This window comes from Alexandromys fortis, unplaced genomic scaffold, assembly GCF_014885135.2.
Source record: "Alexandromys fortis isolate MF-2015 unplaced genomic scaffold, M_Fortis_MF-2015_v1.1 scaffold_87, whole genome shotgun sequence".
NCBI lineage: Eukaryota > Metazoa > Chordata > Mammalia > Rodentia > Cricetidae > Alexandromys > Alexandromys fortis.
Genome location: NW_026067971.1, coordinates 2,380,844 through 2,398,839, shown reverse-complemented (window position 1 = coordinate 2,398,839; position 17,996 = coordinate 2,380,844). Strand labels below are relative to the sequence as shown.

The following is a 17,996-nucleotide window of genomic DNA, read 5'->3' as shown; positions in this document are numbered from 1 at the left end:
AACTAAAGATCCCTTAAGGGATAAAGGCATAGGATAACACCGAGAAGCTCAGACAGCTGATGGGTTTCACTCAAATGCTAATTACGATTGTGATAGCGAATGTGCGCTTTACCTGAGTTTTTATGAACAACATCACCACTTTCTCTCCACTACACTGTCTTACCCCATCAGAAAATAAAAACCCAATCAAACAACTAAGAATAACCACACCTACTCCTAGTCCTGCCCCACTAGGATCCTGATTTGGGGGTGGGAGAGCTCTGAAAGAAACATTGGGGACAATCAGAAAATGAGAATATAGACTTTTTTTTAAGATGGGTCTGTGTTGCCCAGACTGGTCTTGTACTCCTGGACTTAGTGATCCTCCAGCTTCAACCTCCTAACTAGTTGGAAGTGTGAGTGTGTGCCATTGTAACCAGCTAAATAAGACTTGTTCATCTTTAAACCTGTAACGGTATTGTGGCTGTGTGGAAAATGTCTGTAAGATACACATGCTTAGACAGGCATTCATCCCAGCACTCAGGAGGCAGAGGCACTGGGCTCCACACACACACCATCCTTATTCAGCTGCCAAAAGGCTTCACCTGACAGTAAGTGGATGAAAGAAAACAAGAACAGCCAGGGAAGAGCCCAGGTCTATCTTGTCTCCTCATCTGGATTTCTACATATTGAGGTGAAATGTTAGGTCCAAGGTGAGCTTAATAAATATTGACTGCCCCACAGCGCCACCACATATCTGAAACAGCCTACCGGAACAGGGAGATGGTGTGGCAGTGAGCCCTTATCTTAATGCAATCAGGATCGGTGCCCCCGGGCCAGGTAGGCGATGGAGTGAGATGAGCTTTAGCCCCTCACATCCAGCTTCAGTCAGTCAACCAAGAGTGCTGCTGACACGCGAAAGGACTGCCAGCAGTCAGGAAGCAGCAGCCTTTAGGCTCACAAAACATCTGAGATAAACAGGATCCCCACAGAGCTCTGGACTCTCTCACTCTGTGCATTTCAATGTTATATTAAAACAAAGTTTAAGATCTTGGTAGTTCCGACAAACACTTACGCAGACATAATTACTAGAAGAATACGTCTGACCCCTCTGTGGGAAAAAAAAAAAAGATCAAGACAACTAACGGCAGCACCCCACAGGAACGGCCTGCCACATTCTGCGCTCCTGCAGTCTGATCTCACGATGTGTCTGAGCTCCCAGGGTCAGTTCCTGTCATAATGAGGGTCTGGGGAATACTCAACAAGGATGCCCCACAAACGTTGCCATGAAGAAACAGGAAGAGTCGGGGCTACTGATGCTGGTACAGTGAAGCAAGAATCTTGTCAAGAGCATCCATGACTGGTGACCACGGTAAGCTCCCCAAGAGCAGAGCGTCACTAATTAGTGAGGGAAAGTGATCGTGAGAAAGAAGGAAGCAAAGAGGCACCAGGTTTGGCCAAAGTGCCAGTCGGCTCCACCTGGAGAAGCAACGGAAAGAAGCCTGAGCCGCTGCAGACCGTCCCCTCGGATTACTTTACTACATAAAGAACTCTAGAGTGGAAAAAATAATAAAATTACCAAAATAACAAAATGCCACCTTTCCCTGGATATTTATAAATGCACACAATACTGACTGCTTGCATCAGGAAGTCCACTCTAGTGGGACAGGTGGTTTGTTAGAGGAGCAGACACTATTCTCTGGGAATTTCTCAAAACAGTAAGATGAACTGCTTCAAGTCAAGACCCAAAGTGTAAAAGCTCGCGCAGTAACACCTTTAGGCTGTTCTTTAGAAATCCCAAATATAAAACAGACTTTAAGAAGACCCAGTCCCACCCTCACCTACCCTCAGCTTCCTGACTACACACCTGTAAACCAGAACCGGCCTCTGTGGCATAGCTTATATTCCTGAAGACACGTGCTCAGGAAGGCCCTTGTCCTCTGAGGGGGCCCCAAAAGGGAACTAAAGGACCCATCAGCTGATCCACAGGGAGAACTAACAGCCAGCTCAGTCCTTTCTGGCTATGTCCACAGTTCTGCACAGCTGTATTATGATAGCTGCCCACCCTAACCTGGCCTCCACACTGAAAGGCACGCCTTAACCCGAGTCTCGGTTCTGCCGCACCTGCTCTCCCACTGCAAGACGCCAACTGCTTTGCCTCTCGCTTGGCTATTACTCCAGACACATCGTGAGGAGAAAGTCCAAAAGAACTGAGCCCCTCACAGACATCAGATGCTCTGACTTATGGCTGACTTAGGCTGTGTGGATTTGCTGTGTAACGATCTGCACTGGGTTTGATAGATTAGCCACCTCCTGATCATTTAATGTCCTGGGCCTCAAAAAGGATACCACCAGTGTGTTAGCACAAACTAATTTGTTAGCTCTCACTGGTTCTGAGTCCCTATTGGACTCAGAGAGTGGCGGGCCCAAGGCCAATACCTGGATGTTCGCTCTTCTGTTTTTCAGAACGGTGCTGGACCTACCCCTCCATTTCTGCTTTTTCTTCTTCCTCACGGAAGAGCACTGCGCCTCTTCCCTGGCACATGCGCATACTCCCCTGCGCTCCAGGCTCACTCCCGCCCAGCACTCAGGCCTACTCATTCATGTCAGTGCCTCATCTCTCGTTCATTTCTAAGAACACACCTCCCCTCCACCGAAAAACAATGTCTTCCCTTAGCCTCTTTTTTAATAAAAAAAATTCATACGATATATTTTGATCGTGTTTTCCCCTCCCTCCACTCCTCTCAGATCTCCCCACCTCGCTAATCACACAACTTTATGCTCTTTTGCTCTCCCTCAAAACAAAAAAGCAAAATGAAACAAGAAGCCCACAAGAATACTAGAGTTCACTGTGTGTTGGCCAACTACTCCTGGGCACGGGTTCCGCCCTGGGATGTGGCTGATGCACCACTGACTCTGCTGGAGGAAACTCATCTTGTCTTTGCACGGAGGTATCAGCTGTGGATAGTTTCCTGGGTAGGGGTCGGCGCCCCTGTCCGTTCCCCTTTCTCAGAGGTGGGGCCCCATCTGGGCGGGACCTGCACATGCTGCCTCAGGCTCAGAACTCAGGCTAGTTCATCTGTGCATCAGCTGTCGTGAGTCACCCATCACCTCCAGCTCTCACAATCTTTCCACCTCCTCTTCAGCACGTCCTTGAGGGGACAGTCATCCTGAGGAACAACAGTCATCCTGAGGAGATGGTCGGTCCCCCTATCTTAACGCTGCCATTACACTGCCCCTTCCCAACAACAGCTACCAAGTGTGCTCCCCTCACCTTCCTAACAGAGCTTTGGCTGAATTCTGTGTGTGCCTCGGCCTTTAGCCTAAAGCGCTACTCAGGATACCTTCCGAGCAACCCCTCCTCTTTTGACACCCAGGACCCTTTATCTTGGTTACCCCTTACATCCCTAACTCTTTTTCTGGTATGGACACTTTTCCGTTAGTCTCAACATAAGCACCACCATCTTTTGAAAGATACATGCCTTCTCTATGCTGCAGGACATCACTGCCCTAGACTGACTAGCCCATTAATTCCCCAGATAGCTCTGCAATCCTACCCTCCTCTTCAGGGTTCCTGACTAGTTCCAGCACTTTCCAGACCACTGCTCCTGAGCTCTGCACGTCTCTACAGAAGTTCCCAGGGACAAGCTACCCAAGGTGGTATGAACACCTAACCCCATGGAGGGGGGCAAAGACAAGAGGCTGATAAGTTCCATCTCAGCCTGGACTACACAGGAAACACTACTTCAGAGGAAACCAGCAACCAAAACAACATAAACTGAGTCCAGTAGCTTCCCAGAGTCCATGAACAGAGAGGAACATCAAAAGCTATAAGGCTCTCGAGTGCTCAACCCTACCTCCCAAACAGGCAGAGTTTATGCTCTGGGATTTCTAAACGAATTTCTGTGTTGTCCCTAGAAGGCCGAGTCAAGCAGCAGCTCTGCATGCCTTTTGCCTAGAACACCCTGCCGTAACCCTGTCCACCTGACTAGATTCCCAGGCATCCTTTCTTCCCACTTCAACCCTCGGGTGCTCTTTAGAGTTTCTCGGACAGTGTCCAGACGATAGTTCATTCAGACCTTCCAGGGCTAACAAGGCCTTCATGGCTGCCTACTGAATCTAACCCACACAAGGCTCCAGGGTGGGGACTGGGATGAGGGGGTCCTTGTCCTCTGCCAAGTACTACTTCACCATTATAAGTCCTGGAACATTCCCCTGGAGGTAAGAAGCACTTTTCTCACATGTTAATTCTCCAAACACAGAGCCTTCTTCTCTAGGCAGAAGTCTCAGGGTCCCGAACAATGGAAATGTCACATTAACACGAATATAAAGGCTAAAAAAGGGCAAAGCATGGGGTGCAGTTTAATAGCAGGCTATAAAGCACCTCCTCTACTTCTTGCATTAAACTCAAAGGGATTTTTTTTTCTTCTTGTTCTTTACTGGCTCTTGAACAGAACAGCACTTAAAAGAGTTTCGATGGACCAAATATTAACCAGCCTCCAACGGGCAACTGATTTAAAAATAGCCCTTGACCTGGAAATATAGGTGTGTTCAAATACACACCCTGATAAGAAAGGACAGAAGATACAGCTCAACGCCTCAAAGCCTAGCAAGTCAAGGGCTCCTTGAGAGAACACTCCAGAAGTACAAGAATATTTCAGCCGTTTGACCAAGTTCACCCTCATCTAAGAAATCACCACAAGATGAGTTACAGATGGACGCATTTCATCTGGGAAAAATCACATTCGCCACATACGTACCAATGACAGCTAACAACACAGCATTTTATAAACAAACACACAAGCCAGTGGGGTAAACAAGTCACCAAGGGGGGGGGGGATGAAGAGTCTAATGAGGCAAATAATACCACAGAAGCCGTTCCTATTTTAAATACTTTCTGGTGCTTACAGTGTAAGTAAATCCACTCAAGAGCTATTTTACGCACTGTTTCACGTTTTCAGGACACGTTTTGTCTTAATAAAAGCTCATTAGCTTTCTCTAGTTAAGGAAGTCAACATGAGGAGGCTGGTATTTCCTTGATTCCAAAGGATAGCAGTGCTAAAACAAAATCCCAACCTAATTAATTCTATTCTGGGTCTAGTTCCCAAGGCTGTTTCCACAAAAGGCTGTTCTTAGCCCCACCGTCTCCAGCTTCCAACCTTGCACGGCTAGAAGATGTATCCTATTTCCCAGACTCTCGTTTGAGCCTCGTACCTATCACCAGTACGGAAGACGCTGTCAGCTCACTGAGTCCAAAGTTTTGGTCCTAAGATCACCAGCGTGTTTATTGCTTCCGTGTTTTCCTGGCACAGATTCGTACCTCAAGCTCCATCGAGTTCATTAACAGAAGCTTTTGGAGGAACAATCAAGCTGCCCCTAGTGTTAGAACAACACAGAGGTGGAGCAGTTAGGTTCCTGTCACAAAATTCAGTGAGCTTGACCTTGGCCCACCTCAAGACAACTAGTCTTTCTGTTTTGTTTTGAGACTGGGCCCAGGGTCCAGCTTTACTACAAAGCTGGAAAGTATTATTGTTATTTTTTTTTTTTTTGCCACCACCTTTCCCTATTCCCTGGTGCTGGGATTATGAGCAAACACCACCACACCATCATCCACAAAAGAATTCAAAAGATGATTCAAAAGTTTTGAGTTTCTCAAGCAAAGTGGAATTCTGTAAACGTAGCTTTTATAGCTAAGGTATTCTCTGGCCCAATTTCCCAATCTACCTATTTCACACGGTCATAAAACTGCATTTTTTTTTTCTCCAAAAGTTCTTACTGGCACCAGTTTATTGGGAAACACACCTAAACTCCTGGCTAGCTTTAACTATAACAGTGGTACTACATGCAAGTCTTTATGTATGAAGCAAGGTTAATCTATCTTAAGGTGGGGTATGTATGTGAAAAGTCTGGAATTAGCCTGTTCGGTTAAAGGGAAACCGCTGGTGGGGGACAACTGCCCCGTGAGCGATGCTCTCGCGTGTTCCCCATGTACGACAGCCTCAAACCCTCCGAAATCTATCAGCCCGGAAAAAAGAACAGAGAAATGAAAGCGCAGCTTGGAGCAGCTCCAGAGCCGGTCTGCGTCAGGCTCCAATGACAGCCTAGAACCCAAGGTGCCCGTCTTAAGTTTACTCCCAACTTTGTCGCCCTACCAAGGAGAGGCGAGGGAGTAGACTGCCGGAGCGCCCGCGGTGACGGGTTCCATCCTGGCCCCCGAGCGGGGTTAGGGTGCGGGGTGGGGGAAAGAATCTAAAGTGCACAGGTTCAAGTGCGGCAGCCCCGGCCTCGCACGCCCGGGGAGACACGCAGGACCCCCGCGGCCGGCACGCCCGCTCCGGGGGTGCGGCCCGGGCCCCGCCTCACTCTCTCGGTCTCTGTCTCTCACTCACTTTGTCGCTGGTGCTCTCGGTTTCGTGGTCGCCGCCGGCCGCCTCTCCCTCGCGGGGTGGCGGTGTCCCCGCTCCCCCGGGACCGGGGCAGCCCCCGCGGTGCCGCAGCTCCAGCATGTCCCGCTCCCGCGTCGCTGGCTGGGCTGGCGTCGTCTAGCGCCCCGCCACCGCGGAGCCGAGCCGGGTCACCCCCAGAACGGCATCAACGAGCGAGAGCTCGAGGCCGCCGGCAGGGAGTGCGGGGGGCAGGCGCGGGCGGGGACGCGGCGGCGCCGTTGCCAGGTGCGCGGCTCCACGCACTGGCCCCAGAGGGCGGAGGAGCGAGAGGGAGCCCGGCCCTCCCTCGCGCCTCGCGACCGCGCCACACGGCTCGCCCGCCCGCCAGCCCCACCTTCCCGCCGCCGAGCTCCCGCAGCACGGTCACGCGCCGCCGGCAGGCCCCGCCCCGCCCGCCCCTCCGCGCTGCACTGCGGTGCCCCGGGCCACGCCCCGGGCCATGACGTCACCGCCCGGGCCCCAGCGCAGGTTGGGGCTCGGAAAGGTGCGCACCGGGCCGTGGAGGTGGGAGACCTGGAGGCGAACCCGCGCGACAGGAAGCCCTCGACGGCGCAGGGGCGTTAGAGCGAGCTCAGCCGGCTCCTGCAAGGGACTCGGCCCAGCTTGACGCGCCGCGGCGCGGCGGAGCTTCGCAGGCGTCCCCAAGCAGAAACTTGCTCGGCAGGACAGACCCGTTGGCTCCGCGTTCCAGCTTTGCCTCCGCGGTGCCTGGGGATGAGTTGGCCAATAGTTTAAATCTCGTACCAGGTTCTGCACTGGGAAAACTCGGGCTTTTGATTTTGACTCTCACAACATGTTCTACCATGGGTTCCACAGAGAACCTTGGATGCCTTAGAGCGCCACCGCCAACCGTGTCTCTCCGAAAGACAAGGACCTTGGGACGCTAAAACTGGAACGGGACGGACACATGATCTGCGTTAATTCCCTTCTAAGTCCTGTTAGCAGGTTCTTAGTTTTCTTCATATGCATTTGCTAGCCGGTCCTTAAAGGCTAACGTGACACGTATTCCACAAACCAGGCAGCAGAGCGCCTTTAATGTAATAAATCAACAAATTCTCGGGTCATTACTGACAAAGTAAAAACAATTAATATGTTGTTCTTACACTCTAATAACTAGTCAGGAAAACTCAAACATCAGATTAAGACGCAATGAGAAACAGCAGACCTTTAAAGCCGTCAAGTTCAGTTAGGGATGCCAGCTTCATTTCCCAAAAGTGTAGAGGAATTATAATTTGTTCTTTGTAAGCAGAGTAGCAAAAAATAATGAAGACGGGCCGGAGAGTGCTCAGCGGACTCTGAGACACTGGAAGCCACACATAGGACTCAAGTTCAATCCCCAAGCCCTGCATACATGGGGGATTCCAGAAAGCTGTCCTCTGATCGCTACATTTATGATAAATAAATATCACTGAAAACTAATGGAAGACATGAGTAAGTCCTATGCGTGATTGTGTGTGTGTTGTTTTGGTTTTGGGTTGGTTTGTTGGTTTGTTTGTTTGTTTGGGTAAAATAATAAAAGACTTCAAGTGATTAGGTTAGTTCTACATTTTTGGAGGGCCAGGGATAAAGCACTTTCTGATGGGAAGGTAAAGTAATGGCAGAAGAGGCCACAGAAGGCTGTAGTGAGTTAACACTTTGGCTGTCTATCCCACCTGGCAGAAAAAAAAAAAAAAAAGACTTTAAACTTTCTTCCACGAAGTTGGGGAACCAGTGTTCCAGCCCAGAAGCGTCCGTTATCTCTGTGGCCTCTAGGAAGTGGGTAAGCCCTGTCTCCATCTGTAAAATAAATAGGAAGGAGGCCTCCTGACCCCTCCTAGCCCTTACAGAGGCTAGCTTTTCCTTCCCCTGGCACAGGGAGGTGGCTTAACACTTCTCTTTCCCTCCAGCAGTCAACCCCTTCTTCCTTCCTTTCTTTCCCCTTTGAGGTAGGGGGAGTAGAACTAAGAGGGATGAGAGAAGACAGTGAACATAACAGAAGAAATGGTGCTCTCCCTCCCTTCTCTAAGTTCTGCCGCTCCCTGTGTTTCAGCTGACATGGTAATTTATTTCTGTTTTCATTATAGTTATTGACTCTAGTTGAATGATCGATGGAACCACAGACTAAGATCTTGCCCCAGAGCCAGCCCTTACCCTCAGTCAGCAGCGTTTGTTGAAGAAGGTGAATGGAAAGCAAATGGGTAGAGATGTATGGCTTGACAGGACGTTACTTGGTGCTCATGTTTTGTCTTTAATGTTTTGACTTATACATTGTGACTGCTGTTCTTGGTTGTCAACTTGACTATATCTGGAACTAAAACCATGTCAGGTGTTTTTCTTGGTTGGAAGACCCACCTTAAATCTGGGCCACACTTGCCTGTGGCAGCCAGAACTTGGAAGGAGGAAGTTCTTGATGTTTTCTTGCTTGTCCTTGCTCTTGCTGGCAAGTTCATTCCTTCACTGTTCTTAGAGCCTTCTTTGGAATCCCTGAGTGTACTGAAGACCAGCTGAGACATCCAGCCTCATGGGCTGAACAACTTTTGCATTCTTGGACTTCACATCAGATGACAGTCATTGTTGGAATACTCAGAATACAACCTGCAAGCCACTCTAATAAATCACATAGATGAGAGAGAGAGAGAGAGAGAGAGAGAGAGAGAGAGAGAGAGAGAGAGAGATAAGGTAGGTGATATATAGTAGGTAGGTGATAGCTAGTAGGTAGATGATAGACAGATAGATGGACTGTGTCCAGGCTGTCTCTCTAGAGAACTCGGACTAATTGATACACATGTGTATCCACATTTCTTCATGCTTCACTTCACCTTTAAAAGAGATTAAGTTTAACATGTATTCAAGAAGTTCTGGTAATATTTTATATTTTAATTAAGATGTATTACAATCTATTCAACGATAACTGGCTTTATTGCACTTAACGTTTGCAAACTTTATTCATGACCCTTTTTCTTTCCTTTTTTTTTTTAACTCTTTCACTTTTCTCCACCTTTCTTTGTGTTTGTGTTCTATGGTACAAAATCTGACATGTAAGGATTCCCAAGCCTCCGCTGTCACTACGGTTTGACCTGCTGAAGGGCCTCCAGGAGTCCCCAGAGTACATGGGAGACACTGGGTCAAGAGACTCCTGGCTAGTTTGAAGAGTTTCCATGGCAGTGGTCCTGGAACTGCTTAGCTCTTACCAAGGGAGTGGCTGCGTAGTGTGAGAGCATGCAGTGATGATGTTATTTTTATGGTGTCTATTTTAGCTTGGGTTTTAATTTTTCCCATTGCCTGCAATAATAGGAACAGAATATGCAGAGACCTGCTACTGCTCCTCGAAGAACTGCGTCCTGAGGTTTCTAGACTGAGTAAAGCCTCCCTCTTAGGTGAGAATTTGAGCTGCTTCCCACATCCTTGGCTGTGTTATTCCCAGATCACAGAGTCCCCCCAAAACCAACCAGGAGACCGAGCCCTGTATATAAAAGCAAAGAGCCTTTCTTACACAATTTTGCAAACTCGGTCTCTCCGTGTGTCCAATGTATTACAGTGATCAGTTAGAGTTGGGTTTTTATAAGTAGCAAAGTTGGGGGTGAGAGGATTTCTAAGGTTCAGGACATTTGGCTGACATTTGTCTAGGGGTGTCCTGGTGAAGAGCAATGGGTGTGTGCTGGCAGGTGATCCTGTCTACCAAGGTTGGAAGGAACCTTAGGAATTTCCTTCGGTTGGTTTGTTCCTGGGTGCTACCTGGGTAGTCTCAGTTTGTGGTCTTCATAGCCTCAGGGTAAACTACTGAGACTCAGGCCTCTACAGAGCTTGTCAAGCTGGGCCCTACAGGCTTCACATCCCAGCTCACCAAGCGAAGGAGAACTCTGCCTCACCAAGGGTTTCTGGTTGCCTGGATACCCTTCCTATAGCTTTTGTGGCCTGACCTACCTTCTCTGCTACCTCTTCCAGCTCTTTATATAAATAAGTTGGAGGTAATCATTTCTGATTTAAGGGGAAAGAGAAGTGAAATAACAAAATAGATGGCTAAAAAAGCCACAAGGTATCGTATGATTAGCTATTTACCTAAAAATAATACATGTAATTCAGTGCAGATAATAATTTTAATGAACTTTCCCCAGCTAGGCTGACTATGCTCCTTCCAAGTGGTTTGAATAAGAATGGCCCCCATCAGCTCGTAGGTTAGAATGCTTGCTCACCATGGGGGTGGTAATTTTTGAAAGGTTTAGGAGGTGTGGCCTTGTTGGAGGAAGTATGTCTCTGGGGGTGGGCTTAGTGGTTTCAAGGACCCAAGCCAGACCCAGTGGCTCTCTCTTCTTCCTGCTGCCTATGAATCTAGATATAGAACTCTTAGCTACTTGCTCCTGCACCATGTCTGCCTGTGGACCACCATGCTTTCCACCATGATGATAATGGATTAAACCTCTGAAACAGCAAGCAAGCCCCAGTTAAATTCTTCCTCTTATAAGGGTTGCTGTGGTTATGACACCTCTTCACAGCAATAGAATATTGAATAAGACAAATGACTGAATAAAACCCCAATACCTGACAGGAGAAGCCCTTTTCTGAGTCGGTGGCCAGGGCTAAGAGACTCCCAAATATAAGGTCAATCCCTGTTGCTCCAGGTTACCCCCTAAAGGTGGAAAGTAAGTCCCTATTGCTGAAGACACCATGCACTTCAGAAACAGGAGCCAAAGACCCCTGAGCAACTGACAAGGATGCCCCCTCTAGGAAACTAGCTTTTATGGTATCAGAAGGCACCATGCAAGCTTCCAGAGAAGAGAAGCAACCAACAGTCCCACCCTGCTATGACACCTATGAACTACATCAGTAACTACCCTACTGGTGCAGTAGTGGTACACATTACTTGTTGATAACCAACTACCCTCTAATTGGACTTAAGACTCATACAACAAGAGAGATTCCATGCCTAGCACTGAAAACCTACGTAATTAACCAGTGCTAGTAAAACCATGGTTATTGGAGGAGAGTCTACAACCACTGAGTTACAAAACCAGAATAATCCCTAGCAATAACCTAGAAACATTTGACCTTATATGCACGTGTAAGTGTAGTCTTCTCCCCTCATCAAGTATATGTCTTTTTGCATCAGAAAGAGACCAATCCAGAAAACCACAAGCAGTCAGTATGGAGAGCTGTGGAGCCTAGTCCCAGCAGACACATCTGTGAAACACTCCTGCACCTAAGCTCAGGGAACATGGTGGAAAATGGGCACAGAAAGACGGTAAGAGCAGAGGCTCAGGGAGTTTGTCATGAGGGTCTGTCTTCCAGTAACATAGGAAGCTATGGTTGTAAAAGCTTACCAACATGACTGCCCAAATGTGAGCTAACTGAGGAGAATATCAATGAGCATGCCAAAGCGCCCAGGAAAAAGCCCATGAGGCCTCGATCCTACGGGAAGAACTAACTACAGACAACTAAATAAAGCTGGGAGCAGAAGAGGTGGTTCTCCTCTTTGTGCGTCCAGAGTCCAGCAGCCCTGGAAACAAACACACAAGTAACATTATATGGACTGTACAGGTTATGTTTAGGAATATTTATGCATATACAAATACATATATGGATGTAATAATAATTAGGGTTTTTTTTTTTTTTTTTCGAGACAGGGTTTCTCTATAGCTTTTTGGTTCCTGTCCTGGAACTAGCTCTTGTAGACCAGGCTGGCCTGCCTCTGCCTCCCGAGTGCTGGGATTAAAGGCGTGCACCACCACCGCCCGGCTAATAATTAGTTTTTTAAAAGGCTGTGAATTTGAAGGAGAGAAGGAAGGATATATGGAAGGGTTTGGAGAGAGGAAAGGGAAAGAGAAATATTATGATTAAAATAAAATCTCAAAAATAAAAAGGTAAAGTAAAACAAATTAGTAAAAAAGAACAAAAACAGAGTTTCTAATTTAAACCAATCAATGAGGCATCTTATGGGGAAAGTCTTGAAAGATAATTGTCATTCATAACACTCTTATTTTTAAACTGTGCAGGAAAACAACGGTGAGGCCTGTGATGTTACAGTGAGAGAGACCGGAGGGAATGCAATGGGGTGGTAGAAGCCTGGGGTTCATGCGCCAATAGCCCTGAGTTGGGGGGTCATGTCTCTATTTACCATCTTCAAGCTCTCACCCAACTCACCTGCGCCTTCATCAGACGTGGCTGAAGCCACATCCGGACTGTCAGGTTTAAAGTCTCTTCAGGTAACACTTCACACAGAACTCTCACACTCATCCTTTCACTTGTTCTACTCCACCTGTAAGACATGGCAAAGATTGTCATCATTCCCATTTTACAAGGAAAAAAGTCAAGAGATTCAGAACGGTGGGGTTTCTAAAGGAAGTTTTGTGTTGAAACCTAAGTGGGTGGGGGATGGGAGAGTGTAAGTCTTTGTTTTGTTGTTGCTGTCTTGAGACGGGAATTCTCTAGGAAGCCCCGGCTGACCTTGAACTCGCTACAGAGCTCAGGCTAGCCACAAAGCCTCAGTCTCCACCCTCAGCCTCCCTCCTGCTGGAGTCAGGAGTGTGACATAACCACAGGCTTGTCATCTACACGTCTATAATTCAAATTCTGCCTGGTTCAGGAGGCAAAGAAATCTTCAATGGCAGAAGCAAGCAGCGTGGATAATGGTCAGGAAGAAAGCTAAACAAAGGAGATTAAATTCAGAGTTTTTGTTTTGAAAAAAAAAAAACAAAACAGGGGAGGAGGAGTGCCGTGGGACAATGGTCTGTACCCTGTAAAGATTTGTCACTTGCATTGGTTTAATAAATGCTGACTGGCCAGTAGCCAGGCAGGAAGTATAGGCGTGGCAACCAGAATAGGAGAATTCTGGGAAGAGGAAAGGCTCAGTCTGCAGCTGTCACCCAGACACAGAGGAAGCAAGACAATGATGCCTCACTGATAAAAGGTACCAAGCCACATGGCTAACACAGACAAGAATTAGGTGTTAATATAAGATATGAATTAATAAGACGCCTGAGCTAAAGGCCAACCAGTTTGTAATTAATGTAAGCCTCTGTGCGTTTCTTTGGAACTGAATGGCTGCAGGACAGGGCAGGACAGAAACCCCTGTCAACATGACCTATTATTATTATTCATATTCTTAAAATCCACATTCTGAAAGAGAGGAATTTTTGATCTCTAAAGTCACTGTTGTACTCAAGAGGACCTTAAAGAACAGAAAACACTACTATTGTTTTGGTGGGGAAGGTGGAAAGTGAGACAGGAAGTGGGGTGTCTTTGGAAACATCAGCTTACCAAAAGGATTTATGTTCTATCTCAGAGAGGAGTCAAAACTAACCCAGACAGAGTTCCCACTATTAACTGGAACCTGTTGTGTCCACGTACACAGCATGAGGACCGTGGAACGCCTTACACTTCGGCTCCCTCCATGAGTCCTACTGTCCCTGGGAAAATCACGTGGTAGTGATTTAGTCTGTTTGTAGACAGCAGACACTTTCTATAAATTCACAGTTTTAAAGGATGGAGTACTTACTCGTGACTTTCCTTTGACTATTGGCAAAAGCACATTTTAAGCAAAAATAAGATTTATGTTTTTAAATAGACACAAGAGAGAGTCTATACATGTCTCTGATGCTGTGTAACGGGTGAGTATTTCGTTCTTCAAATACAGGTGGACTTGTGTCTTTTGGGAAATGGACCAAGTAAATACCTGCTGTTGGAAGGGTTGGATCCCAGCCAGGCATGGGACCTCCCTGCAACCCCAGTACTTGGGAGACAGAGGCAGGAGGATCACTGGGAGTTGGAGGCTAAGCTGGACTTCATAATTCCAGGCCAATTTGAAATAAGAGTGGTTGAGATACTGATGCTAAAAAAAAAAACAAAACAAAACAGACAACAAAAGCAAAAATCAAACCCAAACCAAATAAAGTCAGGACTGAGCCAACACATTGCTGCAGACTAAATCAGTGGTTTTCATCTGTGTTCAGCAAGTTGCTGGAATCCACAGGTGATGAAGCTCCTAGGTGCAGAGACAGACTGACTCTGGCTGATTGTGTTAAGGAAATACTCTGCCACAGTCCCGTTAGCCGCTGCTGTAGCTTATATCTAGACTCCCAAAGGTCCGTGTGTTGGAGTTTTGATTGGCAGCCTGTGGTGTTATTGGGAGATGGTGCAACCTGTGGGAGAGTAGGCCTAGTAGAAGGAAGTCAAGTGGTTGGGACCGTGACTCTGAAACCACAGCCTACCCCCTTCCTTCCTTTCCTTTCTTCTATCTCTCTACTCTTTATTTTCTGTTTTTCCTCTTTTCTTCCTCTCTCCTTCTCTTTCTTCTCTTCCCTTCCCTCTCTCCTGACCATGGCAGTGACTAACAGTTCTTCCTGCATTCCCCAGCAGGATGCTCGTCCTCATTGTAGGCCTACAGGTAGAGGCCCTCTGAGACTACCAGGGAAATTACTCTTTCCTACTTTTAACTTGATTTTCTCACAGCATTGGAAACTTAATAAGGAACATAAAACCATGGTACAACGTTTAAGTGATGATTGCAATGAAATAGAGCATTTCCAAGCCTCATTGCTGTTGGTTAGGAATCTGGGATTTTTTTGAGATGGTGGCAATTATTTGTATTTTTAAAAATATGGCATATTTATTAGTAAGTATATGTGAATCAGATTTTTTAAATATTGACAAGCTTTCATATTTATATATTATCATAGTCCCTCAGAATTCTCCAATTAGGCTACATGAAACCTCAGCTTTGGTTTGAAAAATGTCGTCACCGTCATGTTGAAGAACTTGCTACAGCTGTGGCTTGAAGGATGGCTCAGTGGTTATGGGGGCTTCCCAAGGGCCTGAGTTTGACTGCACCACTCACATCGGACAGCTCACAATAGCCTGCATCTCCGATTCCAAGGGATCTGATGACCCCTGCAGCCTTTGTAAGCACCTGTACATATGCAAATACTCACAGACACACAGACATCAGCATAATTAAAAATAAAATAAATCCTTAGGAACGACTGCATTGGTGAACATGACAGAACACGTTTACACTCTACATTCCTTGTATGACCAGCTGTCTGGTAATCCTTTTTTCACATAGTTTGATCCACTAATAATATTTGGTCCTATTTTAGAGACTTTATTGATTTCTTCATCAAATTAATATTAATAGCCCAAATAATTATGGCCAGCAAGTTGATCTTATCTGGATCCATAACAATAATTTACAATTTAGTTATTTACTATCTGGTACATATTTCTGCACTTACTTGGGAAAGCCTGATACATGGAGTTGCTACAAGGAGCAAGACCCTCCACTGCGGCCTTCAGATACTTGGGAGGAGCCCAAAGTAGGTGGGTGGACCAGAAGTCTTGCTAACCTAAAATGCTTAAGAGATTTGGTTCTCGCTTTTACAGCAGTGGGTTTTGTGTTGTTTCTCATTTCTGTTCACTCCCCTTCAACACCTGGTACAGAGTGTAGTCCCTTTGCCACTGAGCTCGGGGAACAAACGCACTCTTACTAGGTTTTGTCAAGTTCAGTATGTTTGAGGACTAGATTAGCAGTGCAGTGAAAACGTCTTCTACAAGGATTTCCAGAGGTTTCCAGAAGGCAAGAGTATAGAGTTGCCTTCAGCAGGGAAACAACCAAATCTGCCCTGTCACTTGGCCATCTTGTTAACAGGATAAATGACTAGTATCCGTCTGCTCTGTGTACATTGGAGACATTCCTCATATCTGTGGGCTCATTGACAAATATTCCAAAGGTGCGTCACGTGTTCCAGAACACAAAGAATGACTGTCATAGTTAAGGTAGAAAACATTCAATTGGAGTGACTCGCTGAGAGATTCAGAGGTTCAGTCCATTATCATCGTGACGGAGAGCATAGCAGTGTGCAGACAGACATGGTGCTGGGGCTGAGAGTCCTACATCTTACAGGCAACTGGAAGTGGAATGACTCACTGGGTGGTATCCTGAGCATAGGAAACCTCAGATTCCACTCCCACAGTGATACACTTCCTCCAATAAAGCCACACCTCCTAATAGAGCCACTCCCTATGAGATTTTGAGGGCCAATTACATTCAAGATACTGCTGTGATCATAAACATAGCAAGGAAGGGAAAATTGGCCAGGTCTTGAAATGAGCAATAGAGGTTCCTAGCTGTTCTTCCAGTAGTCTCTGGGCATGCCCAGTAGGTCTACCTGGTAATACCTGATCCCATAGACATGCACCTTTTAAAATTGCTTTTCCGTGTTTATTAACATAGTCTGCATATCAAGATTCATAGGTGGCTTTTAAGAATAACCAGCCTACAGTTCACAACTTCAGAGAACCTAGACAACAAATATGACCCTAAGAGAGACACACATGGATACCCTAGGGAGGAGATAAAAACAAGCTCTCCCGAGTAAATTGGGAGCATGAGAGGCAGTGGGGAGGGTGGAAGGGGAGAGGAAAGAAAGGAACGGAAGTGAAAAAAAATGTATAGTTCAATTAAAAACAAAGTATAAAAATGCATCATCTGACCCTATGGCTAGAAATTGAGAACAGAGATCGGCAGAAGAACCCACAGTGCATCCTTTGTATTGACTTGTAGTCCCTATGGGGTTTCCATGTGTTCTCCAGAAAAACTCTCTGGTGAGCATCAGAGAACTGTCCCAGTGCCCTCTGCTCTCACTGGGAAATGTTCTCTTGCTATGAACACAAGAGAGTGGTACGAGGCTGTGGGGAAGTGGAACTGTGCTCTATCCAATGCCCTCCTCCAAGGGAACAGTGTGATTCTTTTATTTCATTTTATTTTATATTTTTTAGCTGCTATGCACTTAGAGAAAAGAAACTCAAGATTCAAGAGACTTGTCACTAAAACCTTCAAAGTCCTGCTCTGTATGGCTGTACTCTGGGTGTCATGTGGTTTCAGGAGGAAAAAAATCCTCGCCTTCAAGGAATGACCATTTTAATGAATTCTTAACTTTTAAATGCATATGCAAAAAAGAATATGTATGTAAATATATGTGTGCACATATATACATATATATTTCATTACAGCTATTTTACAAATGCTTCCATTTGATTTATCAAGCAAACAGTAATAAAGGGCTGTAGGAAAAATTTATGAAAATATAAATAAAATCAAAGCAGGGTAAAGATTTTGTAAAAACTTAAAAGTTATACAGAAACATTAAATATAATGTTAATAACATAAAAACAGAATGAGTACACAAAATGGTAAAAAAAATACAAATTCATGAGTTATGCACAACATACAAGGAAATATGCAGCCCTTAAAATTATGTTTTTTGAAAAATGTCAGTTTCATCATCCTTAACATTAAGAAAAACCATAAATCCTATGTCTGGAAGCCTCAATCCACCCACTCAAGAAAAGAGTGTCAGATAATACGCTGTGGTATTAATAGTCAGATGTATTATCTCAGTCAAGTGGGAAACGGTCGTTTGCGATGGGTCTCCAGTCCAGTTCCCTTCATTTCTGTTCTTTCTTTGTAGCTCCATAACTTTCTGTTTGCTTCAGTTGACACATCTTGGCACCCATCTGTGATGCTGTTGGGTGATCCAGGAGGATGCGTCAGAGTCTGTGCCCAACACGCAATGGTCAACTTGGTCTTTTCCTCCCCTC

The 17,996-nt window shown here is 46.1% G+C and overlaps 1 protein-coding gene across 1 annotated transcript in view; it reads right to left on the bottom strand.

Annotated features, from left to right (window-relative positions):
* Positions 1-6,787, bottom strand: part of Cds1 (CDP-diacylglycerol synthase 1) — a 70,168-nt gene extending 63,381 nt beyond the window's left edge. Inside the window, exon 1 of the mRNA XM_050155821.1 lies at positions 6,369-6,787. Coding sequence (XP_050011778.1) covers positions 6,369-6,485 — 117 coding nt within the window. The 5' untranslated portion in view covers positions 6,486-6,787. The remainder of the gene's footprint in view (positions 1-6,368) is intronic.
* Positions 6,788-17,996: the final 11,209 nt, after the last annotated feature.